This window comes from Phalacrocorax carbo, chromosome 1, assembly GCF_963921805.1.
Source record: "Phalacrocorax carbo chromosome 1, bPhaCar2.1, whole genome shotgun sequence".
Lineage (NCBI taxonomy): Eukaryota > Metazoa > Chordata > Aves > Suliformes > Phalacrocoracidae > Phalacrocorax > Phalacrocorax carbo.
Window position 1 is genome coordinate 100,196,413 of NC_087513.1, and position 27,469 is coordinate 100,223,881.

At 37.0% G+C, this 27,469-nt stretch overlaps 1 protein-coding gene across 3 annotated transcripts in view; it reads left to right on the top strand.

Annotated features, from left to right (window-relative positions):
• Positions 1-27,469, top strand: part of EPHA6 (EPH receptor A6) — a 520,098-nt gene that overhangs the window by 27,050 nt on the left and 465,579 nt on the right. For all 3 annotated transcript variants that reach the window (XM_064468758.1, XM_064468741.1, XM_064468750.1), the window contains exon 2: positions 10,551-10,615. In XM_064468758.1, coding sequence (XP_064324828.1) covers positions 10,551-10,615 — 65 coding nt within the window. The remainder of the gene's footprint in view (positions 1-10,550; positions 10,616-27,469) is intronic.

Below are 27,469 nucleotides of genomic sequence, written 5' to 3' on the forward strand. Positions count from 1 at the left end.
CTGTTACATGAAGTATAAACAGAAAAAACCTTCATTTAAGCAAAAGCGTCTAGACATACTTGAGCGATTAATCAGTTGTTTCTATTTTGTTTGTTTGTTGTTTTGGTTTGTTTTTAGCACTATTCTAAGTAATTTTAATGCTATTAAAAACAGGCTACAAAAATAATGGAAAACACCAGAACGTTTCAAATTTATATTATGTTATTTATTTATCATTTTACTATTATTTCTTTTGGGTGCAACGATTCTCGTTTTCTGAAAATAAGTCTGTCCATCTCAGGTTTTTTTATCTTACTATGTCTTAAGCTCCAACTTTATAAAATAGATATTTAAATTTGTGCCGTATTTCTAATATTTCCTGATCCTAAAATTAAAAAATTATAAGTATCAATCATGTCATTTAAAGTAGAGGTATGACAAGAGATACAGGTATGTTCAATGGGCTGTGTACAGATTAAAAACTGTAAATTGTAATTGCTTATCAGAGCATTTTGATAGGTGTTTAAGGTATTGAAATTACTTATTTTTCGATAAAGTGCATTAGGAAGGAAGTAAAATGCTCTCGTTAAAATAAGAAATATTTGTGGTTGGATACTTTAAACTGTGAAGTTAAAGCTTGACAGCCTGTAGTCAGACTTGCCTCTTTTTGTAAACCTACTGTCCTGCTTCCGGAACGGTAGATGGTAACAGTTCTAAACATAAGCCACAGTAAATGTAATAGGCAACTAGCTGATGGTTTGTTCTAATTATGGTCTTTTTTATTATTGAAATAACACAGAAGGACTGGTGTGTATTGTTCTGTGAATATGAAAGCCAAAGGCTTTCTCCAGAAGGGCAGACTTTTATGACCATCCGTCAAAATTTACAGTGATAATTTCAACAGTGTATGAGCCGACACAGGCAGGACACAGGAACAACCACAAAACCATGGATGAAATGCAAAGAGTAAATGTAATTTGGTTACCTGGCAAACTGGGGGATCCCTGAAGCACCACCTGGGCAGAGGCACACAAATGGGAACACAGGCATTACGGAACTCGGTCCTTGCTAGAGGATCGCCGCACCTCCTGTTTTTGCCTGTATATCAGGGATTCATGCAAGGATAGTTTACCACTGTGCGTTGATCTGTCCCACAGCAGGGCAGCAATCTCAAGCATGTTCTATAGGGTGCCTCTGAGTCTATCGCAGGTCTGTGTTATCTAAACACAGATATTAAACTTGTCTAGGACACAAGAGTAAACAACGATTAGTATGATACATGTGTTTTTCTACAGCCTAGCTGCAAGCCTCGTCACCATTCTTTTGTTTTCCCACAACGGTCATTTCTAGGTGAAGAAAATTTAAGCTCTTTTCAGTGGTGCCTAAGGACAGGACAAGGGCCACAAGTTAGAACACAGGAAGTTCCACCTGAATATGAGGAAAAACTTCTTTCCTGTGAGGGTGACAGAGCAGGGGCACAGGCTGCCCAGGGAGGCTGTGGATTCTCCTCTGCAAGTGTTCAAAAGCTGCCTAGATGCTGTCCTGTGCCCCCTGCTCTGGGTGTGCCTGCTCAAGCAGGGGGATTGGACAAGATGGTCTCCAGAGGTCCCTTCCAACCCCTACCAGTCTGTGATTCTGTGATTTCTAGATGAAGAAAATTTAGACATGAAGTAGACCATTGACAAAGTCTTAGAAGATGCTGGTGAAAGACAAAAACCTTAATCCCTTGATGCTGTAGACGTCATAAAATGAATTAGGCCTACTTGTAGAATTTGAGTGTCAAGTATTGCTGGGTTTATTTCAGATTTAACTATTTTTTAGAGACTTTGGAGGTGCTGAAACATACATTAGGTTATTTGTTTAAAGTCTGAGTTTTTTTTTTTCATCCTGCCATGGCTAAATGCCTTGTGATTTGGAAATAATTGTAAAATTGCGTTTTTGTTCGTGCAAATGTAAGTTGAGTGGATTTTCGTATAACTCCCCTTTTTGCAGATATAATCATATATGATGTTCATGACTTGTTCTTCTAAATTAATGTGATGATATATTTTGGGATCAATTACATAGCATGAATAAAGATATAAAAATCCAGATGGTTTGAGAAGCAGGTACCTTATTTCTTCCTTCTACCTTCATAAACTACGAATGCTGAAAAGTATATGGAGTTAAAAAATAAATATTTGGCAAATATATTGCAAACAGAAAGGAACATATAAGCTTACAAAAGTGATATGTAACGAGTATAATTATCAGCTTTGGTCCTCAATATGTCTTACGCACTTAATTGTTCAAATGAAATACTGTATCATTCTGAGGTTCCATTAGTTGCTGCTTCCATTTCACTAGCTTGACGGGTTTGACAGTATATGGAATAATGGTACTGAAGATACAGCTGGAATCAATTGCCTCTGCCTCCACCAGTTCTCTCAGTAGGTACAAGAATTACTCTTTCATTTTTAAAAATTACATAAATTAAATCTCCCAGTGTGGTATCTTATGATTTTAGGTAGCAAGAATAAAGTGCAGCATTTGGTTTACTTATCTTGCTTATTTACATTGTACAGTTGCATAAAATCAGGCATTCCATAGTCCAAATTCAATAAAGTTTCCACCAAAAAAGCACAAGAGGAGAATATATCAGAGCTCCATCTTGCTTTTTCTGTTTGACATTTAATGCAGTGAGGTTACTCTGATGTAACTGAGGGGTCTGCAGTGGTTGGCAATGCTAATAATAAGACAACATGAGAATAAGGGGATTCACATTGATATTTCAAGTGAGAATGGAAGAAAGGCAATGTGAAAAAGGATAATGTAAAACTGAAGCTTTTGGTCTGTGAAGTCACAGCTTCACAGTCTATGTGTTCTCTTACCCCACATTTATATTCTCTTTGGTATGAAAATGTTGGCTTACATTCCAGTGAGAACTGGAGCAGTAGGATTGCAGCAGCCTTCCACTCTCAGGAGAACGTGCGTGTTTGCACGGAAGGTATGGAAAGGATAATTATATTGGCTCTGAAGTAGCAGGAGCACTATGAAAGTGTAGGAAAGCATAAAATGATATAGCAAAGAACATAAATTTTAATTTCATTTAAAAAATGATCTTGCTAAGAAAGAGGTAATAAGGTTCTCTAGGAAAAAAAGGTTGAATGGAAAAGGTGGATAGTGGCATTTTATGCAAAAGAACCGCTGTTTGTTTTAATCTTGTTAGCTCATAGCCACAGGATTTGAAATTATATCTATCCACGTACTAGTAGGGAACACACAGACTGAAACAGATAACTGAATCAAATCAGAAGACAGCATAAGTTATTTCCTAAGCATCTGAATGTAATGTATGGAAAGAAAAAATGGTGCTCTGGGGGAATTAGTTTTTGAAGATGCTCACTGGAGACCTCATGTAACTGGGAGTAAAACACCACAAAGTTAAAGACAGGCAGCTATCCAACATAAAAAATATTGCACCCAGCCTATTAATGTTGCAGACTTCTTAGGACAGAGGAGGTGAACTTATTATGAATTGCATGTTGGGTTTTGTGTGTGAAAAACTATTCTGACCAGTTCTCATTCATTAGAAGAGAATTCTAATCATGTGTTTGTGTGTGTGGGCAAATGTGAAAATGAAAAATGTGAAAGTGGAAATTCCTTTTTAAAATTCTTGATTGAGATATCATTGCTCAACAGAAAAAAGGCCACTTTTGGATAACAGCTCAACCTACAGTAGAGGTAGCACGAAAACAGAAACTAGAAATGTAAACACTTGTAATAATTAATGGAAAAGAGGGGGTATGTGTGGAAATCAATACACATTAGAAAATATGAAGTGTAGAAAATTGATAATATAAGGTAAATGTGTTCAGTAAAAGCCCAAGTCCCACAGCACTCATGATAATGGGAATTTCTCTGTTGTATTATGAATAAACATGTTTGTGTGAATGGCATTGAACTATTTTTAGAAAACTCGTGTTTGGAAGTGAGAAAATTAGAAATCAGTAATTTATTCACATAACATGAAGAATATGAAGTACTCCCCATCTGGCGTAAATAGTTCTCTTCCAAGAGTCCTGAAAGAATTGGCTGAGAAGATCTCTGGGCTACTGATGGTAAATTTAATGAGTTTGGGGACTCAGGGAATTCAAGAATATTGGATGAGCGTAGGTGTTAGAGTACTGGTTTGAAAAGAAAAGGGAAGCACCATTAACCAGGTAACTAGATTTTTATAAAAATCACAGCATTGGAGAGGATTTGAGAAGTCATTTAGCTCCCCCCCCCCCCCCCCCGCCCCAAGGCAACATGAGATTATGTAGAAACCAGGTTTGACAGTGTTTAATGTGTCTTAAAAGCTTCCTGTAGTGGAGATTCCCCAACTTCCCAATTAGTCTCAACTATCCCTCTTCTTTACACCCATAGGAGTAGTAAGGATTTTCCTGAAGTCTAACATAAAAGTCTTTTTATTGTAATTTTAATCCCTTCTTCCTTTATGGCCATTAACATAGAAAACAGATTATTCTCTTCTGCCTTAACGAGCCTTTTACACACTAGAAGATTGTTAGTGGATAGTCCTTCTAATTTAACCTCCAAGGTAAATGACTCCAGTGCACTCAGACCTTCCAGAGCACAGCCTTTCTAGTCATCTCATCGTTCCTGTTGCGTTCCTGTGGCATCTTTGCAACTGATCCAGGTATTTTTTGAAGTAAGGCACTGAAAACTAGGCACAGCACTGCCACTAAAGGCTTACAAGTGCTGAAGAGAGGAGAAGGTTTACTCTGTATAGTTTGCTGGCTACAATCCTGTTTGTTTATCGCAGTCAAACAGCATTGTTGATACTTTGTTTACTATATGATTTGCTGTGACTCCTATACACTTCCCTGGCAGAACTGCTATCTAGACAGGTGCTCCTCATCCTGTATTACTGCAGCTCGTTAATCTTGACTAAACCAGATAGCTGTTGCATGCAAAATAATGGAAATGCTGGAAAAGGATTAAATTGAAAAGTGTATAATGAATGCCAGTTAATTTGTTTTATGGAAAAGAGGCCTGGTCAAAAACACCAAGCATTTAAAATATTTTCCCCCAGTTGATTGCATGTTAATTGCCAAAGGTAACTTGCATATTGCATATGTCCCTCTTCTTTCTGTCTTCTTTAAGCAGACGAGCCACAGAGGTAGTATGTTTAGATTTTGTGAAGTATGACAAAATATCACAAAACATTCTGACAGTAAAAGCTTACCAAAGTTTTTAGGAAATGGATTTAAAAAAACTGAGGTCCTTATAAGAAACCTTAAAATAGTTTTCAGTGACTGTTAAATCACAGAATTGGATATATTCCTTATACACCATTCAAAATTCTAACAGGTCAACATTTTTCATTAGTAATATGGAAATGAATATAAAACCAATAGCTGATGAAAGAGTAGTAAGTAAATAAAGAAAGAGGATGTGCAGACAGGGAACAGCCTTTATCACTTGGTAAAGGTCAGCCCTTAAAGTAAAACATTTTTTAATGTAAACAAAAGCATCTTTGTACATTGAAGAACAAAAATGCAACCTAAACGGAAAAATAATGATGAAAAGGAGTGATTCTGTAAAGGGCAGTGACACTGATAGACTAGTAACTGCCTGTGAGTGCAATGCTCTATTAAAAATAGGCTAATGTGACCTTGGATATATAAACAGGATATAAAAATAGGCGGGGTTCTTAATGTATATTGTTAGAAGGAATGATTTCAGAATACTGCAGGTGATCCTATTTTTAAAAATGAAAAAAGACCATAAAACCTGAAAAAAAAGTGCAGGCACTTCCGAAGAGAGCAACAACTCTCTTGGGGGCTGGAATTGAGAAGCTTTAGAAGCTCAGTGTGTTTCTCTTATAAATATAAACTGAATGCAGTCAATAAGTAGGTCCTCAGAGAAAAAAAAAAGACCGTGCCAGTTTTGCCCATTTCTGGGTATCACCTGTAATGACTGCCTGCCCTTCTGGAAGCCACTGAAATGTTCCATCTTTTATATGGGCATCTTTTACCCAGTGCAGCAGAGGGACTCTGCACACAGGAAATATGTAGCTCCTGAGTGCATGGCGTGTGTTTGTGGGCGAAGCCACAGAGCAGACAAATAGAGCAAATGTGCTGCCAGGCTAAGCAGCAAATGCTCCCCACGCCCAACACAGGCACCTGGTAAGTCTCTGCCAGCCCAGAAGTTGTCCGCTGGGTGGGATGTGCTGGAGTGCGCTGGTCTGTGTCTTGCTAAGTTGTCTTCTCCTGAGTCTCAACATTTTTTCGTGGTTTTTTTCCACACTGGTATTTTTCTGCAGTTCCCCAACTTACTAGTGTTGTCTTAAGAAAATAATGTCTGGGTCATTCTGTTTTCCTCACAAATCTTTGGCTTACCCACTGTAGAGGGAACAGTGAACTGTGTTGGTCCACAGTGAGCAGGTCAAGCTGGGTGATCTAATGGCCAATTCTGATGTCGGACTATGATTCAGTGAAGTTGGCTGAAATCGTCTATTCATTTTAAACTGTTAGGTCAGACTGTCTGGAGGTGTGTAGAGGAAGAAGAGGAGAAAAGAAACTGAAGTGAATGTTTGGAAGGCTTCTTCGTTGGTTGTACGGACAAGACTGTAGAGTACATCTTCAGAACAGTATTTGGTATTAAATTAAAACTCCACATTGTCAGTCCTCAGTGCTCTGCACATCATAATTTTAAATAAAACAGTTCCCTCAGGACTGGGCAAAACCTCTGAAAAGATTAATTTCAATTGTAAAGTCTAATAATAGCAGTGTAAGGTATGTCGAAAAAAAAGAAAACTGGAGCTCAATATGGCATAATGAGTTATAATAATGTAATATCTGTTAAAGCATGTGCTGGAAAACAAAGCTAAACACTGCTAAATTCTACGTATGAGCTGTGCAGTTACCTAAAACAAGAGGTTCACATAGCTGTATGTTTAAGTCTTTGTATTATTGTTGGGCAAGTGACAATATCCCTAGCTCAGTTATTTAAGGAAGGACATGCAAGTGCTAAATCTAAGTTCTTTTTATCCAAAGAGATTTTTTAAAGGATGTTTGAGTTCATTTTGAATTGTGACATGACTTTGTAATGGCAGATCTACACTCTCGCTCTTGTTCACTCTGCAAGTTTTACACCCTACATCACTCCAAAAAACTGGCTGCTACAGGTGGCGGTTGGATGTCAGAAATGTCAGTAACATTGCTGTAGTTGCAACCAATTTATTTATGCTTTTTTCATAAATATTAACCGCAGTAGTTCCAGACACACAGTTTTGCTTATCCTGGCAATTAATGGCTTATCCATAATGGCCACTTTGCATGAAGTCTCATTTAAGAGGAATAGGGCTTTTTATGGCATATAAGGGAGTATAAATAAGTAAACACAGGGACAAGGGTCACTAAATATAGCTTTCTGGTTCCATAAACTTTTTTGGGAATTTTCTTGTGTTTTAAGCATCATAGGTGTAGTGTCCACCAACTCTTTTTAGTCCCTTTGCATGTGAATTTCCAGTTCTTTAGAAACTTTAACTCTTCCACAGTCAGAGGAGAAGCGTTCATTCCTTATGTAACTCAGACATATACATGCAGGCATTCCTCTTAGCCTGGAGTTTTTTTGGCAGAGTGAATTTTCTGCCAAGGAGCTGCGAGTTGGAAGCTTCTTGGCAGTGCAAATTTGTCTGCCATCAGGTCTGTGCTTCTGGGGCTAGTCTGCTTCTTAATTACCTCATTTAAAGATAGCTTGGGTATCTCTGTCCCACACTGAAGTCTATCATGTAGACATCTCCAAGTCACTGAAGTGTGCAAAGATTTTATTACTTTATCTGTGTCCTTTGTATAGCCAGTTCTGTTGATTTCACTGCTTTACTGGGGTTTCAGTTTCTTTGCCATAAACATAATGTTTGCTTGATCTGCCAGTATCTGCATGTTTTTGATTGATAATTATTTTATGTCTTGTAACATAAGTACTGTTGGGAAGACAGTCTTTTAATTTTTATGATTTTCATTTCTACTCTGAAGGTGATAGCACTCTAATTCTGGTTAGCAGTTGTTTGGTTGTTTGAATTCTCCAGTTTGAGGTTCTAGCAGATTTGGTGGGTATAGGTGAGCATATGTGAGCATAGAAGGTGCTTGATCTGTAAAACGTATCAAAAATTATATTTTAACAAAACTCAGTTATTTGATGGGGATCACTTGGTAAATGTATACAAGAAATATTATTTCATGGTTCAGCTAAATTTAAACTTAGCATACTTTCAGTGAAGAATTTACTCTAGTTTTAAGTTTTTTTTTTAATGTACAGCTTTGAGCTTTCAAGTAGTACTTGATTAATTTGGGCAAGGAATTAATTAATTCAGGCTCCACTGAAGAAATGAATTAGTTTTCCTTCCTGTATTTTGGGGCTTGTTCCTTGGAAGTATTAGTTTTGAATACCTAGATTATGTTTATTAAATCATGGTCCTGCTACCACAAAAATTGTAAAACTGAAATGGCCCAAACGCTGTTTGTAGAAACAGTTAATTTCTGCCTGCAGATCCATAGGTTTAGCAGTAACATACCGTGGTTTTCATTTGATTATTTATTTAGTTATGTATTAAAGAATTAAAATATCATCAGAATAGCACTTGATAAGTAGCAAGATAAAACCTCATCTGACAACCAAATACATTTACAAATAGTCCATATTTGCTGGGTGAGAGAGGAGGAGAGGAGAGATGGGGAGGGGAAAACAAACTCCTAAGATGAACTGAAATATTCTCAGAAGGCAGCTGAGCATTTGGTCTTCTCTATGAAAAGGAGATGTCTCAACCCAGTAGCTTAATATTTTTGGAGGTGACAGATCTCCAGTACATTATAACTTTACATAGGAAGCTGCTGCATCACAGGCCAAACAGGAAGACACTTTTCTGACTCTTCAACAAGAATATGGTAGCCTGATAAAAATAGAAAATACTATGCCTGCCGTAAATCACAGCTTTGTAAGTAAGCAGAAGGCAGCAATAGTCTCAGTGGGGATAGTGATTCCATTTTTTGGAAGTAAATTAGGGCTTGTAAAAAAATGTTGAATCTATCTTCAAGTTATTCACAAAGCTTCATAAACCGGTGAAGTGGTGAAGCAGTGGAGAGCAGAATGCTCCCCTTTGTTGAATATCCTTTTTAAAATGTCATTACTTTCTTCAAATACATCATTAAACTTCTATTTGGTTAATGTTGAGCTTCTTACCTGACTGTAAATTCGCTGATAAGACTATTTCAGTTTCAGGTTATAAGTCAACACACATTCAGATATAGAGGGACTCTGATTGTCACTAACCCAAATGACAAAGTAAGATGCTAGGTCAAGGTTCTTCTAATAAGCTGGCAAGTTCACGCAGTTTCCATGCCAATATGCCTTTTCCATAAGGCAGAAAATATGACCTGGCTTCTGTTGCTGCTGCTGTACTGCTTTATAGAAACACATTATAGATAGCTGTACATTGATTGTTTGGACAGATAAGAAGTGGAAGGTAGTGCATAACAGCATAAAACCCCCAAATGTATGGATAATGGTGTCGTGTTCCAAACTAATAGCTTCATTTTTCTCCATCATTTAACCACCCAAAGAAGAACTGGAATTTGTGGGCTGTAAGGAGGACCTGAGTATTCAAAACACACTAACTTAATAAATTAAATAAACTGCCCTATGCAATGCTTAATTTTCAGTTTAAATCATAGTTTACATTTCTTAAATTAGAGGGTCAGATCAAACAGTTCCATTAGAGGGCAGTAGTACATGTAGGTACAATATCTCATATCCTAAGTATTTAGTTTACAGTCAGCTTCCTTATCACTATGAGCTGTGTTCTGTATAATTTTTGCATTATTAGTGAAAGGAAGAGAAAAATGAAGCTAATGTTATTTAACATATTAAAATAATGCAGAAACATTTTGTAATAGACAAGTACAATAAAGCACATCCTGTCACATATTAAAAAAAAAACAAAACGAAAATGGCAGAAATGATGCAAAATATATGTAGCAGCTTTCAACACTGATATTCCAGCTAAAATATCAACTGTAAAATTGTTAGTCTTTCTACATTCTTTCTGAATTATACAATTTATATATTGTAGAACTTTATTTCTGGGAAGTTTATGGGTTCTTTTAAAAGTATCTTACTTTTGAAACTCTGTTTTTCTTTATTTTGTTAGCTTTAATGCTTAAGTCCACGTGCAGACTTTCTGGATTTCCAGGCAAGGGATCACAGAAATGTGCATGCTTATACAGGCACCTTGTAATGATTAAGTGTTGGCAGTGTATTGTGATTTGGCAATGATTTCTGCAAAAGAGTTAGGTTTTGTATGAGTTATATCTTCTGAGACATTTGATAATGAAATGTAAGTCATGAAAGCCTAATTTTTATATTCTGCTTTTATTCATACTCCAACATTTTAATTGCTTTAATAGCTTTAAGTGGATGTACCTGGCTAATATGGCTAGTTCAGTTCATACCAGTTTAATACTTTACTATGTTGTATATGTCTAATCCAAGCAATACCACAAACATACCATTTCTTTTTCCATTTTCAGTTGTGTTACTTGATACTACAGCTGCCCTTGGAGAACTAGGATGGAAAACATTTCCTTTAAATGGGGTAAGTCACCATTTTGGTTTTATTGTTTTGGTTTTGGCATTCTGCCACTCTGGAAGTGAATGGCTATTATACCTGAGTGGATAATCTTGCAGTATAGACTTGTCAGAAGGATTTTAGTTGTTCTCAGGACTGGAGTAGCCTGTGTTGTAAGCAGGAATAACAGGCACAAGGGTGACATGAATACACATTAGTATGCCCTTCTCTTGCTTTTCTAAGCATTAATAATCTTACTTTAAATCTGATTCTAACTGTTACACATCATAAAGTTCCATATAAAAATTCCTATGCTGGAGGAATGTGTTATGACTACATTTTTTGTGAAATAAAAGGAAAAATCAATTTTGATTTTATAACTTGCAACAAAACTTCAATAATTTAAGTGAGTATATGGACTTTAGCATGGGGTAAAATGGTATGAGATTAGCTATATCTGAAAAACATTATAAATGTGTTAATGTCATTAAACCAGTTTAAACAGTTAGAGAAAATATTTAAATAGGTTTGGGGTTTTTCCTGCGCTGACCCTTCTAGATAAAAGTTTGCTCTTCCAGTTTAACCTCTTATGGGGGCTCCCTGTACTATTAGTACTGATTGCCATGAGGCACTTGACATTGCACACAGGGCTCCAGAGTGTTAGGGGTGTCTGGTATACTTGGAGAGGGTGTGGCCAGGTGAGCATGGGGAAGAGGAACATTTTTACTCTTTGAAGTTCAACCATGAGTGCTTTGCCATTGGCTACACTTCCCAAACCCGCCTTTTCTTTCTATCCCCTAATGCATGTAACAGAATATCAGAGGCATTTGTAGTTTAACTTTTTAATTAAGATACAGTATACTGGAGCATTTAACACCTATTGTATCAGCTTCTAGTTCTGATGTCACTGTACATATTAGCTGGCGTTATCTCTTAATTCTTGTGCATGAGGCATATAATTACTTGCTTCTCTGAAATGAGCTCAGAAAAATACTGTTTTTCTGAGTGAAAAATTCTATTTCATTTTTAGTTATTTTGTTTCTTGTGATCTGTTCCAGAAGGAAGTAGAAATTGTCTATCCGCAGCACCTTAAAAATCCATTTTTATAAAATGCCTTCTGTGTCTCTGCCCTCAGGGATTTCAAGCAATGTGACATTTCTTAATCTCAGCCTATTTTCAACTTTATGGATTACTCTTTTTCAGGGTTTTCCAGTTCTTTGTATTCCTAGACATAATTTCAGTCTGTTACAGATACGTCTGTGTTTTGCATTTTGTATACAGTCTCACGCAATCTGAGTTATAATTCTGAAAGTTTTATTTCCTTCAGAAATCCTAGATAAAGCAAATACTGTGGTACACTATGATGAGAAAATACAGCGAGGAATTTTTGCTTTAGCAAAAAGCAAATACTGTTATATTCCATGATGAGAAACTACAGTGAGGAATTTTTTTCTCTAGCTTTGTGATGAGCTCAGTGGAATTGAACAGGGAGGCTGGTATTTCGAAAGCACGCAAGATGTCATTTCAGTTATTCTGTAAATTCTTAAAAGCTTTAGTTACTCCAATAACAATAACCACAATATACAAACATAAAAACCCCTGCACTTAAAGTTGATTTAAAACATAGCTATTATATCTATTTTAGTTGGTCATATATACCCTTAACATTAGTTTTGCAGCATATTGAGGTTTTCAGGTGTTTTAGGACCTTTGCTGTGCTTTAAGAATTGGCAGCACTTACTGGAATACAAGGAGTTTAAATTTGAACCAGTACTTGGGATTCAATTACCAGAGAATTTCCCAGATAAGTACAATTAGTTTTTTTTAAAAAAGTAGGTAGAGTAAATATGTGGGAGAAAAGTGGTATGTAGCATGTGGAAAACATACAGGATAAGGCTTCCTGGGGCATAACATAGGCAGAAGAGGCTAGAGTGAAAACTGTGAGAGGTACTGGATAAATTAAGTATGGAGAGGGAGTTTAGAGAAGTGAGTGCGTACTGTTAACTCAGGAAGAAAATATGTCTAAACTGTTGATGAATTAATCTAAGTTATAAATAGGATAAAGATTCATGCGCACTACAACAAAGAATTGTTTGAACAAACTTTTTGGGAAGTTGTACAGGTGAGAATACATGATTTGAAGAAGCAGGATCCATTTAAAAAAGAGACTATAAGATATTGGTCGTGTACTGCAGGAGATGGCTGGATATGCTGACAAACAAGGTCCTCTATTTCTCACAGTGGGGTGAAGAAAATGCTTTAGGTCAACATTCCAGGAAAGGCTGCTGTAAGCAGTAGGACCTAGTGGCAATGCTGCACCTCTGAAACGGTGCAGAAAGAAGGAGCAAGCAAAAAACTGGAAATAAATAGTGGAGACAAGTGACTTATATGAAATGGGAGTTATTTGTCTCACTGAGAATTATGCAGAACTGCTGATTAAAATTTATGTTTGCTGATTTTTCAGAGTTAGTGCCATTCTGACAAATTTAATTGAAATATACCAAATGTAAATTTTGGTTTAGATATTTGATCATACTGAAAAATTGCATAAAGCTATTAAAATATAAAGAGTTACATTACTATGGCTTATAAAATATTAAAGATACTAAAGATAAAAACTGAACTGGAATGTATTTCTAAACTGTTTCTATTTAAGTTATTCTGGGATCCTGTACCTTACACAAAGGTAAGAAGAAAATTGAGCTTACAAGTGCTTCTGTAATTAACAGACTACAACATTTGTATGCTTCTTCATGTCACTTTTGTATGCAGTCTCTGAAACAAAAGGCCAGTGTTCATGTTAATTATTACTTGATTCTTATTAAAATGTAAGGCAAAATAATGCTTTTGCGGTTGGCTAATAACTCCTATTATACTTACTGATTTATGAAAGAACAGTAAAACTGTTGTCCTTCTAAATCTTGCACTAACATCAGAGATGTTGTTTTATGCCCACAGTGCTATCTAATCTGAGTTACTTATCTGTCCTCCTGTAATTCAGAATGTGGCATAATTATTGATGTGATTGAGATTATCATTGCAGAAATAAGAACCTATTTTGTCCCATGATGGGTACCTCAGCATTTTCGCTTATCCTGGAGGAGAATGACAGGTTTTGTTTTGTTTGTGCTTTTGATAGAGGGTTGTTTTTTTTTCGGATACTGTGTAAATCTTACATGGTACTTTAATCAAGCTTTTATTTTTTCCCAAAATAAGTGTGTGTGTTGTTTACATGTGTAATAAAAATGTCATTGACATATGGTTACTGCTCTGATGAACATTTCTGAAGTTAGGAGGATGGGATGATAGGTTTTCTTGGGAGTGTGATGTTAACAGAAGTCATTTATTTACTGGCATACTCAGTCACAAAGAATGTTTCCATTAAATTAAATGGCAACTGAAATATTAATACTTGGGATTTGGGTAATATTGAGTATGCCTCAGAGATTTTAAAGAAACGGGCTAGGGTGAGGTAGGAGAAAAAATTAGGAGGTATTCTTTAGGAATTTGCAGAACCTTAACCTTCACCTCCCAGACTTTTTATTTATTGGAGTTTCATAACATAATGTTTGCAAGATTTCAGCAGTTTCAGTAACCTCTAGAGGTACCTACCCAAGCAAGTAAAGATACAACAGAGTAGTTTTGTATGTGGCATTTGTATGCAATCCCATCTTTTAGCTGCAAAGATGAGTCATGCACGACTGTGTTATCCATTCCTTGGTAATGTAATATGTGACTTTATTTTTTCATTTTCTTCCCAGTTATTTGTACAACCTTTCTGAAGCATGAGAATACAATAGTTTTTCTTACAAATGCCTTTTCTTTATGTGCTTGTCATATTTTTCCTTGTATTTTGAACAGGTAATAAATTAAGTGCTTAGAGCTACAAAAATGCAGCATAAAACATTAATGTCTTTGAGGTCAGTAGAATCAGCTTTTGTTGATTGAGTTCCAAGTTATCTTCTCAGTGATGGGCTGTTTAAAATTTCTACTTTAATAACGGAACATCTGATACTTCCTCTGTTCTTTGGGCTATAGTTCAAAATGACTGATTGATTTATGAAAAAACATGTGCTATGGAATGAAAGTAGCTATTTACTCAACAAACTGTCACTCCATAACCTTGAAAATGCAGAGTAAGTTTCTTGGTTTGGTGGAAAAAATGGGAAGGAACCCCTTCGTAGGTTTCAAAAGAGGATGTGAATGTGAGCCTAGTGGGCAGCCCGCTTGAGTTCATATGGACAATTATCCAAGGTTCTAGCTGAAGTTGGTTCACTGACCTTGGGGACAGGATTATTTTTCTCAGGTTTTCTCACTACAGCCTATTGTGCTGTGACTGTTAGAAGGAAGTTTTTTTTCTAGGGGATTAAGCACTGTTTAAGTGGTTAAGAAGGTTTTGAAAATTAGGGAGGATGGGAAAATGCCTGAAAGCCTAACTTAAATGTAGAGGTTCACAACCTTCACTTATCCATTAGCAATAATACGGATAAAATAATGTACCTTGGGCAACTCCAGTTGTTGAGTTTTTTTCCTTCTGACTTCAATGTAACTTTTTTTTAAAAAAAAATTGTTATATATTTCCCATTGCATTAAGTGATATTGTTTCCAGTTTTGGGCCCCCCAGTTTAAGAAGGACAAGGAACTGCTCGAGCAAGTCCAGCGGAGAGCTACCAAGATGATCAGGGGGCTGGAGCATCTCCCTTATGAGGAAAGGCTGAGAGACTTGGGTTTGTTCAGCCTGGAGAAGAGAAGACTGAGGGGGAATCTCATCAATACTCATAAATATCTAAAGGGTGGGCGTCAGGGCGATGGGACCGGACGCTTTTCAGTGGTGCCCAATGACAGGCCAAGGGGCAATGGGCAGAAACTAGAACACAGGAAGTTCCACCTGAATATGAGAAAAAACTTCTTCCCTGTGCGGGTGCCAGAGCAGGGGCACAGGCTGCCCAGGGAGGTTGTGGAGTCTCCTTCCCTGGAGACATTCAAACCCTGCCTGGACGTGGTCCTGTGCCCCCTGCTCTAGGTGTGCCTGCTCAAGCAGGGGGGTTGGACAAGGTGATCTCCAGAGGTCCCTTCCAACCCCTACCAGTCTGTGATTCAGTAACACAATTTTGTGAGCAAAGTTTGCTCATGAGCTATGGTTTGGAGACTATTGTCTTAAGGGCCTGTCTATTCCTGGTAAACTTCTACCATAAGTACTCCTACTTAGCTCTAACAATGCCTTATTCTGCACGAGCTAAATCTACATTGCAACTGTTAATTTGGAAGAAAGTGTTCTTATTGGAAGAAGAAAATCAATAATGAAAAAAATATTCTGCTTCTGTCATTAATCTAAATTCGAACTTGTGTGTAGGCACTTCATAGACTCCAAAAACAATTTAAAATTAGTGTAATAGAAGGGCAAGGTGACTCATAACACAAGGCTGTGAGAAATTATTTACATGTGGAAGGGGCTTGTACAAGCTACCTTGACTTGTCATGGTAGGCAAAATGTATAGCCTCAGCAGTAAAGAGCCTACTAGAAGTGCTTTAAATTATTTGACAGCTGTGTGAGTGATGAAACTATTTTAATTCCAGTTCCTGCAGTTATTTTAACAGCTTCCTTGTCAATTGGTAATTTTCCTATTGATTTATCCACAGAAGTAATTCTGTTTTAAATATCTTTTTACTTTGGGGCATCTTTTAAGATTTTTAATAACTCTCACCAATATACAGTTATAGAGGGTTTTTTTCCTGTTATGAGTTTGTTGAGGCTGAACTTGTCAAAACATTGATTTTTTTCCCCCTACCCTCTCTGTTAAAGTAATTGTTTTACAGTATATGCATCAGTCAAGAATTCATTTTTTAGCTCCTCCTTAGCTAATCAGAAGACACTTCTATAGTTTATGTTAACGTGTTTTTGAATGCCTTAGTACCCTTTGTCACCAGTACTCACTTATTAATCTTTTTTTATGTTGTAATCAGAGATGATACTGAGGTTTTCCAGTGCCAACTTGTAAACATTTCTTTCAATGTAGCTGCATCCATCTTCACCTTAATTTTTAAGTGATATCTCTGGAGGTGATTGGGCCAATATGTCTTGGAACATTCTTATACAATACTTCAGATTTTTAACTATGAATTTTCTGAAATTGAATGATTATTTTTTAGAATTCTCCTAATTTCTTTTGAAGTCACATAAAAACAAAACACTTCTAAAGAGAGGGAGAGAAGCTTAGGCCCATTCCTTTATTAAAACTATCAATAAACAAAGCAATTACCAAAAAAAGTAGAACTCTCCAATACAAAGTCATTGGATGTAGGAAGAGTAGAAAACAGTGCTAAGAAAGTTGACTTAAAGAAAAGAACAAAGAAAGGCAGGCAGTAAGACTTCACTGTGTGATGTGATAATACAAGTATCATGTTCAGCTTTAGGCACAACACAAAATATAGTAAGAAGGAATTTAAGGTGGGGAAATGATAAAGGAGAGCAGAGCAAGTAACATGAAAGTGGTAAGAGATAGCAAGATGAGCAAGTAAAACATAAGCAAGTATCTGAGGTATAAGACTATGATGTGCGTAGTGAAATCAATAATACGCAATCAGAAAGTGAGGTTAGTGCATTAAATATGCTCAGGTAGCAGTATGGCATCATAAGAAAAAGATAGGGAGTGTTGGGTAGATATGGTGATACTTGGTGTCCACAATTTAGTTCTGCATTTCATATTATCATGTTATCTGCAATCAGAGAACTACATTTTACAAAAGATAACAACAAATAAATAGTACATATTATAGCATGAAAGTAATGCAAATTCTTCGAACTGTAGTTCCCAGTCATTTGGATTTGTCTGTGAAATAGAAACCAGATAAGTTATGTGTACTTGTAAACATATAGATTTGCATATCCACATGGCTACTACAATATCAATTTTATAGATGACTATGATTGGAATATTTCATGTAGCAGTGTGAATTACAATATAATCAGTACTTCTAATCTCCACCTTTAATACTGTCACTATTAGAACTCAATAGATGTTTAAATTCTTTATGACCAGAACGAAAAATTCATCAGAGTGCCCTTATATCAGAGGCTGTAAGATTTCAGCCTCGCCATTGCATTTACTCAGTAACAAGTATTTCACTGAAGTAGATCTTTTTAAAAGACATCAAGAAACCATATTTTCCCGTGGTAATTTATTCCATTAATTAAGTAGATCACCATTTAAAAAAGGGTTCCTACTGTCAGAGTCTTCCTTCTCAGCTTCATACTGTATCTAAATTGATGAAATTCTTTGTTGCTCCTCCTCCTACTTCACTGAAGTTCAAATCATGTGGCTTTTCTTTTTGCAAATATGGACACAGGTATGTGGTGTTCACAGTCCATTTCGTGAGTTTCTGCAGTTACAAATCATCATGCCACTTTACTATTCTCCTGTGTAAACATCAAAGGGATCCCGCTAGGCTTTCTCACTACAGCAATAATATTGGGAGCTCATGTTCAGTTGATTCTCACTGTGATTCATAATTGTCTTCTAGAACTGCAGTTTTATACCACATAGTAATCTATCCGTTAGGTAAAAGTGGTATTCCCGCTCTTAGATATGTGAATATACATCATCCTCCAGTGGGTGTTCCTGGACAAAATATTTATGTCACCCTATGTGACTTTTGTGTTCTAAATATTTACCAAACAACTTGTCTTTGAAAGGTCTGATTAGAAAAAACCTTCAGTGTTTTATTTTTGATAGCTAATATATGATATTTATGATGCTTGATGCTATATGACTATATGATCCATGCTAATACTTCCTAGTCTCTGTAAGCTGTGCTTGAATATTGTGAACTGCTTTTAATCATGCATCACATGATACCCAATCTAATGACTGAAAAAGGTCACAACATGTTACATTCACTAAACCATCTTTATAAACCTAGCTTAAGGTCAGGCTTTGTGGGGTGAGTAAGACACTGTAGGGCATTTAAAACCAGAATTAAGAAATCTAATTGTATTTATTGGTTCCTAGTCTTCTCTGTCATTGGAGAACTGTGACTCTGTGAACAAAGCATAATAGTTCAAAGACATCCTCTGCTTCTTTAATGTCATATTGTGGTGGGCTTGCCCCATCCAGCAGCTAAGCCTCCATCCAGTCGCTTGCTCATTCCCACCCAGCAGGATGGGGGATTGAATCGGAAGGGCAAAAACTTGTGGGTCAAGATAAAGATAGTTTAGTAAGTGGGGGGAAAAAATGTGATGTGAAGGCACTTACTCACCACCTCCCACCGGCAGACCGACGCCCAGCCAGTCTCCAAGCAAAATCTACCACCCCCACCCTCCCCAGCATGTTATTGCTGAACATGGCATTTTACGAGATGGAACATCCTTTTGGTTAGTGTCAGCTGTCCAGCCTGTGTCCCCTCCCCATCTCTTTCCCACCCTTAGCCCACCCCTTGAGAGGGCAACGTGAAGAACAGAGGTGGCCTTGGTGTTGTGCAAGCACTTTTCAGCAGCAGCTAAAACACTGGTGCGTTATCAGCGCTGTTTTAGTCACCAGCCTAAAACACAGCACCATATGGACACCTATGAAGAAAACTAACTCTATCGCAGCCAGATCAGAAAACATATTTAAAATTAAAGTTGTGTGAAAGTTAACAGGAAAAAATGTCAATACCACCAAGAGACATGTATCTGAAGGTGTTTCACCTTTATTCCAAGCAAATAGCTGTGAAGAGTCTGTGGGACAGAGAACTGCAGCCATGTGGGTAGGTGTTGCAGAAGTAGCAAGAAGCAAAGTTTTAACTAAGAAGTAAGGATGTTTGTGATAAAAAAATGCATGCAAAAGTGTAATTTCTTCCCTCTATTGCAGCAGTTCAACTGCAGTGAAGATACGTAGTTACATCTATGAAGGCTCACCAGCAGGAATTCAGAGGTGTCACAGAGGCTGTGGTTTTAATATCAAGTTTAATAGAAGGTAGGGATTTAGCTGTCAGAGCATTTAACAGGGATGAAGGAAAAAGAAGGAAGCTAATCAGATTTTTACACAACATGGGAAATTTATGGAGCTGATGTTAAGAAAAATATTTGAAATCACGTATCTGAGCTGTAATTTGGACATAATCAGACACCACGCTCTGCAATGCGGTGTTTAGAATCCTTTTGATGGTCAAGAGGTGTTGTCTGAGGAAAAAGTTGAGGAGGGTTTTTGCGATTCATTTCCATTGGAGGGACTAAACAATTAGGTATATCCAAGATCTAGTTGAATGTCTAGGAAGTCTTTGCTAGAGGAATTACTATTGCTCCTATGAGATGACCTGCCTGCGGAAGTCAAGTTTCCACATTTCTTTTAGGAGATGTTTCTTTTGGGAGCATCTCTTAGAACCTAAAAGGTTTTCTTGGAAACTCTATGTTGCTGGGACTGTCAATCTCTGAGTAATTTGGTGCATTCCTGAGTTTTTGTTTTCACCTGTATTTCCTATTAAAATGGCAAAAATCTTTATTTGTCTGCATATGTAACCTGAAAAGGCTGGCCACAGAATGAGCTGTGACTGTGCTGGGAATTTGAGGAGTTATTGCGTGGATACCAGCTTACCAGAGCATGTTCCATCGAAATGGTTAAATTCACAAAGTGTGCCAGGCACTGTGAAGAAGAGATATTTGTCATCCTCATTTTTTTGTACATACATTTGGGCAGTATCCTGATTATTTTTCATTTGGTTTTGTGTGAAACATCTAATTGCAGATTCCCCAGGGGATATCTATTGGCAAAATACACCGTTGTGTGTTGGGCCCATTTGTGCTTGCCACTGTGCAGTCACAGATCTAAAGCATTCATAGCCTAAACAATGAGTTACAAATTGCTGTAAATTAAAAAAAACCCCACTTGTAGGACAGTAGAATGCTCAACCAAAAGCAACTTGTTGTATTTTTAATGTATTAGTAGTAAGTCTGAACTTTGGTAGTAATGTTGCATATACTTCTTGCTTTATTTTTCCATTCGTGTTTAATTTAGATGGTGTTGTATATAAATGTATTCCTAATAAAGGCAGAATTTCCTTTACATAGCTGGAACTATGGGCCATCTACAAAGCAGAAGCATTTTTCTTACTGCTTTTCTGGTAGGATGACCTCTTACTAAGTTGTCAAGCTAGGAGCTTGTCATCTCCATGTCATCCTCCATCAGATTCAAATATTTAACATAAAATGTACCAAGGGGGGCAAAATCCACGTTGAATCCACATAGCTGAAATTCAAGTGTATCAACTTTATAATTAAATGATATGACCCTTAATGAGTTGGACTCTTTGTTGCCCAAGATAAAACTTCCCTAACTCGCTCTTCATACCAATGATTGACCATAGGCTTTCATGACCATTAAGGTCTCTGTTGATTTTTTGTTTTTTCTTTAAATCTCTTTTGAGTAGCATCAGGAACATAATAAGGAAAAAGGAGACAAAGGATGCAGTCTTGCAGTCTTTGAGGGAGAGAGGTGCTATTTAAAATAACAACCTTTTTTTTGTTAATGAAGTTTGGTTATAGTTTGGTTAGAAGCAGTTCATGCACTCAGTGACCAGAAACCGCAAACAGCAAATGTAAAATTATTTACTTAATTTTCTTAGGATACTGATTTTTAATGTATCTTGTGTAATGCATATTCTTTAGTTATAATGCACAAAGAAAACTGATTATTTTTTGGTGTATGTTGCATACTATAGAGCAAAGTAGGGCACAGAGTGGCAGTAGTAGTATTTATGTTTTCTTTAACGTTTCTCATTGTAGGTATGAGAAAGACTATAAATAGTGGAGCACAGTAAACCTTTAACGTTTCCTGTTGTGCAGCCCCATGAAATGTATGCTAAATCCTTTATTGTTTTTTCAAAAATACATTGGTAGAAAGTTAAAATAAACCAGAGTACCATACATGGGTTGCATATTTATGTTCTCAGTGCATGAAAAAATAGCTTTTAAGTCTTTGTAGGTTTCACATTTATATCTTGCATTCAGAAGTTTACAATATCTTGCCTTGCCGAAAAGGGCAGTAAGGAAAAAGTATAAATTAGTGAAAATTAACACATTCTTGTCTTTTTTTGTCTGTAGAGGGGGAATAATATTTTGAGAAGGAAACATACTAGGTTGAGGGAGGAAGAATGATTCATTTAAAGTGCGTGGAGTATATTTAAAGCAGCTTGAATTACTGAATCTTTATGGTTTCTGCCAACACGTAAATACTCTGAAATTCAAAAAACCTCACTCACATCTGCTCCCAATTAAATATAATATTGTTCTAATTCAGCATTCACTGTGCACACACATGGAGCTATGAGGAAAATCAAATTGAATATTGCCTTCATTACAAAATCATGGAAAAGAAAGGACAAAAGGAAAGTGGAAGAAAAGCAATATTTATGGCAATACCAGGTGCATACTGAACATCTCTTTATCTGAACCACTGTATTTTTAGAGACTAAGAACCACTGTACTGAACTCATGAGAAATTCCTGTGTGCCTAGGATATGGTCTCATAAATGCTTAAGTAGTTGATAAATATCTAGGTGTTCTGAAAAGCAATCTCTCTGGATTTTTAAAAAGCCACAAAAGTATTTTTTTTTCCATGACAAAAAGGTAGAAGTGGCAGCAGCAAAAGACACCCCATTGTCTCAGGACCAGTTGCTGCTTTTACTCATACGTTCGGTTCAGTAATTGAGGGAAACTCTAGCAATCCTAGCAATCTGCTGGTTTCTTTTTATCATTTTTAGTGAGAAGAATAATTTATTTTCTAGAAGTGGATCTTCTATGTAAAATGAAAATGGAAACATTTACTTAGAATTAACAGAAAGTTAAAAACAAAAAAAAATCCCCACCTTTACTTTTGAACCTTTTACGGCTTTTTTAATGTATTGAATTAATTTTTGAAGTTACAGAAACGTAACCAATTTATCAAGAAATCTACAAGCTTGAAGCATTCTCTAAGCTGCTTTCAAATACTTAAGCACACACAGTTGCCTTTGCAAATTGCAGTAAATCATTTATGTTCTGAAGGTACTTTAAATTATGATATGTAACATGGGTACCAATAGCTTTAACAGTTGTAAGGATGGAAAGATTGTATACAAACAGTTTTTCTGGTCTGCAGGAATTCTCACCAAGTGGATCTTAGTATGGCAATTAGGAACAGTTTGGGGCACAATTAAATACCACTCTACTTCCCAGTGTTTTCCCTTGTGGTGCTGAGAAAAACTTTTCCACCCATGCACAAACTTTTCACCCCATGCAACACTGCCGGCTTGGGGAAGAGTGGTTGGAAAGCTGCCCAGCAGAGACGGACCTGGGGGTGCTGGCTGACAGTCAGCTGAACATGAGCCAGCAGTGTGTCCAGGTGGCCAAGAAGGCCAACAGCATCCTGGCTTGTATCAGGAATAGCGTGGCCAGCAGGAGCAGGGAGGTGATCGTGCCCCTGTACTCAGCACTGCTGAGGCCGCACCTTGAATACTGTGTTCAGTTTTGGGCCCCTCAGTACAAGAAGGACATCGAGTTGCTGGAGCGTGTCCAGAGAAGGGCAACGAAGCTGGAGAACAAGTCTTATGAGGAGTGGCTGAGGGAACTGGGGTTGTTTAGTCTGGAGGAGGCTGAGGGGAGACCTTATCACTCTCTACAACTACCTGAAAGGAGGTTGTAGTGAGGTGGGTGTTGGTCTGTTCTCCCAGGTAACAAGCAATAGGATGAGATGAAATGGCCTGAAGCTGCACCATGGGAGGTTTAGATTGGATATTAGGAAAATTTCTTTACTGAAAGAGTGGTCAAGCACTGGAAGAGGCTGCCCAGAGAGATGGTGGAGTCACCATCCCTGGAGGTATTTAAAAGACGTGTAGACGTGGCACTTCAGGGCATGGTTTAGGAGGCATGGTGGTGTTGGGTTGACGTTTGGACTTGATGATCCTAGAGGTCTTTTCCAGCCTTAATGATTCTGTGATTCTATGATTTTATTATTCTTTTTGAGATAGTGTGGGTCAAGAAGGACTCTATCACTACTACAATTTTGATATTATCTGCAATCTTAATGTTAGTTGCAGACCTCAAGGGCTTAATACATTTGGTTTTCTTCCATGTAGGTAGGTACAGTTTTCTGCCTGCTTGTCCTTGCTGTTTCTTTGTCTCTATTTTATCTTCTGCCAAAAAGTTCCTGTTTTACCAGCTTCCTCAGTGACATGTCCTTCCTTGTCCATGAATTCATGCTAAAAACTCAAGTATATATAGGCTATGACTCACTAGCTAAAAGATGGCCAAGAAGCATTTGCTAATGGAGTACTGCTAGACTGTGCCCACTCCTTGCCTATTGACCTCCTCCTTGCTGCTCTTAGTGATCTGACTTGCTGCCTCTAAGACAAGTCTTCCATGAACTCAGGGCTTAGATGAGAACTTGGCCCTCTTACAAACATTGGAGTAGTAAAACTAGGCCTGAGATTACTGAAAAATTTACTCCAGCTGAACTGAAAACATAAGGTTGAAGGAATTCTTCTCTGCTTTGCTCTCTCTGCCAGTAGATGTCTGTCTCTAAACTTCTAGTACAGTGCTTGAGCTTGAAAACTCTTCTCTGAGGAACAGTTAACATTTAAAGTGTGCAGCAATTGCTAGTCCAAAATACAAAGAATTGAAAACTTCATATTTAAGAAGAGACACTTTACACAGTAATTTGCACACATGATTTAATGTGCGTACCCTGCAAAGGGATCCGAGCAAGTACAGAAGTCTTTACAATATGGATTATGTATTTATGTAAGCAGTCATAGCAGAATTGGATACTCTTCACATAATCCTAATAAACTACTTCAAAAAGTGGAAAATAGATAGTTGTAGCTTTGTTTATTGACTGCTAATAAGGAAACGGAATTATTTTTAGTAATCACAATTCTGTGAAGAACAAAATAGAAAGAAACCCAGTAGAAAATCCAGGTGTTTAAGAATAATAATTATATTTCAGATTTAAGAGGATAATCCTCCTTTATTGTATTTAATCAAAAGAATCCCTTCCTAAGAGTTTGAAACATAATACATGAATTGCAGAAATAAATTGAAAGATCACAGGTGCTGTTGAGATGTAGAACAACATTTGAAGAGCACAGGTGCTCTAGCTGATGTTTTGTTTTGTTGAGACAAGCATATAACCTTGAAATGAACAGAAGTGGATGGTCTCACTTGGCAAAATGGTACAGATTTCATTTTGTATATCTGGAGGCTTGATGATCCTGTGGGGATTTTTTAGAAACAACCAAAAGTTTTCCAGTCAACACACTGAGAAAATATGAAGGAGGAGGTGAACCTGCCTCTGGGTATCTTAATGTTGGGGGAGGATCTTATCAGCCAGTTCTATTTAAAAAAAAAAGACCAATAAAGACTCCGAAACAAGGCTATCACTAAATGGAACAAATACGTATAAATTCCACTAGCAACAGTTATTCCAACAAGCCTATTAATGTTTCATTGGAATTGACTAGTAGTGTTAAAAAACTAGGCAATGTTAAATTAGCAGACAAACAGCTGAGTTATGTGATGATATGCTTAATATGGCCTTATTCAGTGATTTCTCTGCATGTCTGTTAGTACTTTTTGTCAGCTTTCCATACTATAAGGAATACTCCCAATTTCTTAATTTTTCTTAAGGAAGAGCTCAAACATTTTGTTTTCCTCTTAGCTAACTGATACATAGATATTCTTGCATTATGCTTATGACTAGTAAGTCATGAAGTGGTGAGCATTAGACATGTAATTTACACCATAAAATTTGGCTAGTAATGTTCCATTTACTGTACCATAGATATTACTGTACACTCATGTTGGCTCCTGGTATATCAGAAGAATGCTACTAATAATTTTATATCAAAATAGTTTAAAAGTCTGATAGAGTTCATTATTAACACTAGCATAACTAAGGAGATTGCTTTGGTTCCCTGTTTCATGTAGGATAGCTAAGGGAATTGACTTTAGGTCCCTGATTCTTGCCATGATGATTAAGGGGATTTGTTTAAACACCCCATTTCATGTGGTATAGCTGCTATAAAAGGATTAGGTTTGGATTCCACTTTCACGTGGGAAATCTAAGGGGATTAGCCTTAGCTTTTCATTCCATGACACAATAACTAATGGCAATTGCTTTTGCTGCCCATGTGGTAGCATCAAGATTTTTCTTGCCTATTCTGTTCTTGGTCCAGTTTCTTTTCCTCTGTTCTTACTGCCCAAAGTAATTTTGCTGCAAGCTTTCTGCCCTGCAATTAGAAGGCCCATGGTCCATACTGAACTTTTTATCCATGAAGTGAAATTAATGAGAAGTAATGAAATTCCATGTGGTGGTGTTCTCTTCTTCATTGAAACTCAAATGTTATTATTTCTTTGCATAAAATCAAGTGTAGGAATTGCCATAACCAGTCACACTGCTGATCCATCTAATGCAGTATTTGATTTCTGACAATAAATATGACCATGAGCTTCAGCTGTAGATGAAGGACTCTGAGGACTATTTTCATGGTCCATTGGAGCAGAACTGCAGAGATTCTTGAGCATGTCCGGTGAAGGTATCCTTTGAGCCACAAGTAGTACAACCAGTTCAGTGTGGCACCAAATCCAAGCCAAAATGCACTCTGGAAGGGCAGGATTTGTTAGCTGGGGAGCAAAGCCCTAGGCTTCAGTGATCTCAGAAACTCTCCTGTGTTTCTCAACAGTGTTCCTTCTGTGAATATACCAGTTCCAGCAGAAAAAGCTCTGAGGCCTTTGTACCAAATTACGTTGTGTAGTTAGCACAAATTAATATTTTCAAACCACTTAGAAGAAAATGAGATGGCTATATGTAAATTTAAAACAGGTACTTCATGCACAGCTAATGAATTTTTGTCTATGCTGTTAAATAAACCAAGATCTGTGCCCTGGCTTTGAAGCAGGTGTCTCCACAAAGCCATTTTAAATACTAGCTCTTATCTGAGTCTCTGTCTAGCAGGTGAGCAGGTTTTAGCCTGTAAAACCAGAAGGTAAGGAGCTTCTTTCTTTGACAGTCTATTTCTATATCTTTTTTTATTGTTATTTATTTGTGTAGTGGAAGTGCTTAAAAACTTAGGTTTTTTTCTTGCTAAAGTGCTTTAACATGTACGTAACTTAAAGGTATATTATTTCTTTTGAAGTGGTGTGCTTCAAGTTAAAAAAGTGTTTAAATTCTGTGATGGGCTGGCCTTCTATATCTGTATTGTGTCAGAATATGTATGTATGTATGTAAGCAATCAGAAAAAACCCAGATGTTGGCTTTCAGTTTAATAACCATTAGCTCACTACAGGCCTCATCCATACCACTTGCTGGAAGCAGTGCCTGTCTGACATGCACTATCCAGATGCACCATGCCCAGAAAATATCTAGGGGAGCTGCTAGTTGGCAAAGACCAAAGACACACTAGAGGCTCTGCTGAAAATATGGGTGACAGTGCATGAGTATTCAAGCCTACCATCCTAGCCCTATCTACTATATTAGAACAGACATAGCCTTAGGGACAGTATTCTTAAAGAGAATACTTGGCAAAACATATTCTGTTTTCCAATTTTAGTCCTCCACAATGGAATACAGAAGAACTATTTCAGCAGCTACTTGCTGCCTTTATTAGCTGTCAGCTCAAAAGCTAGTTATTTCTATTATTTGTGTGGTCATTTCAGTCTTACACATACAGTCACGATTGTATATGAACATGAGAGACTTGCAAATAGACATACACTCCTCTAGGACTATGTGTGCTTAGATCTGGTCTACTGACTTGTACAATTACCTGTTTTGAGATTACAGAGGATTCTGGAATTTCTTTTGCACTTTGTGCAGCTCGGTAGAACTCAGTGTTTGAATTTGTCCCTTCAGTGCCCTAACTCAGCTTTAA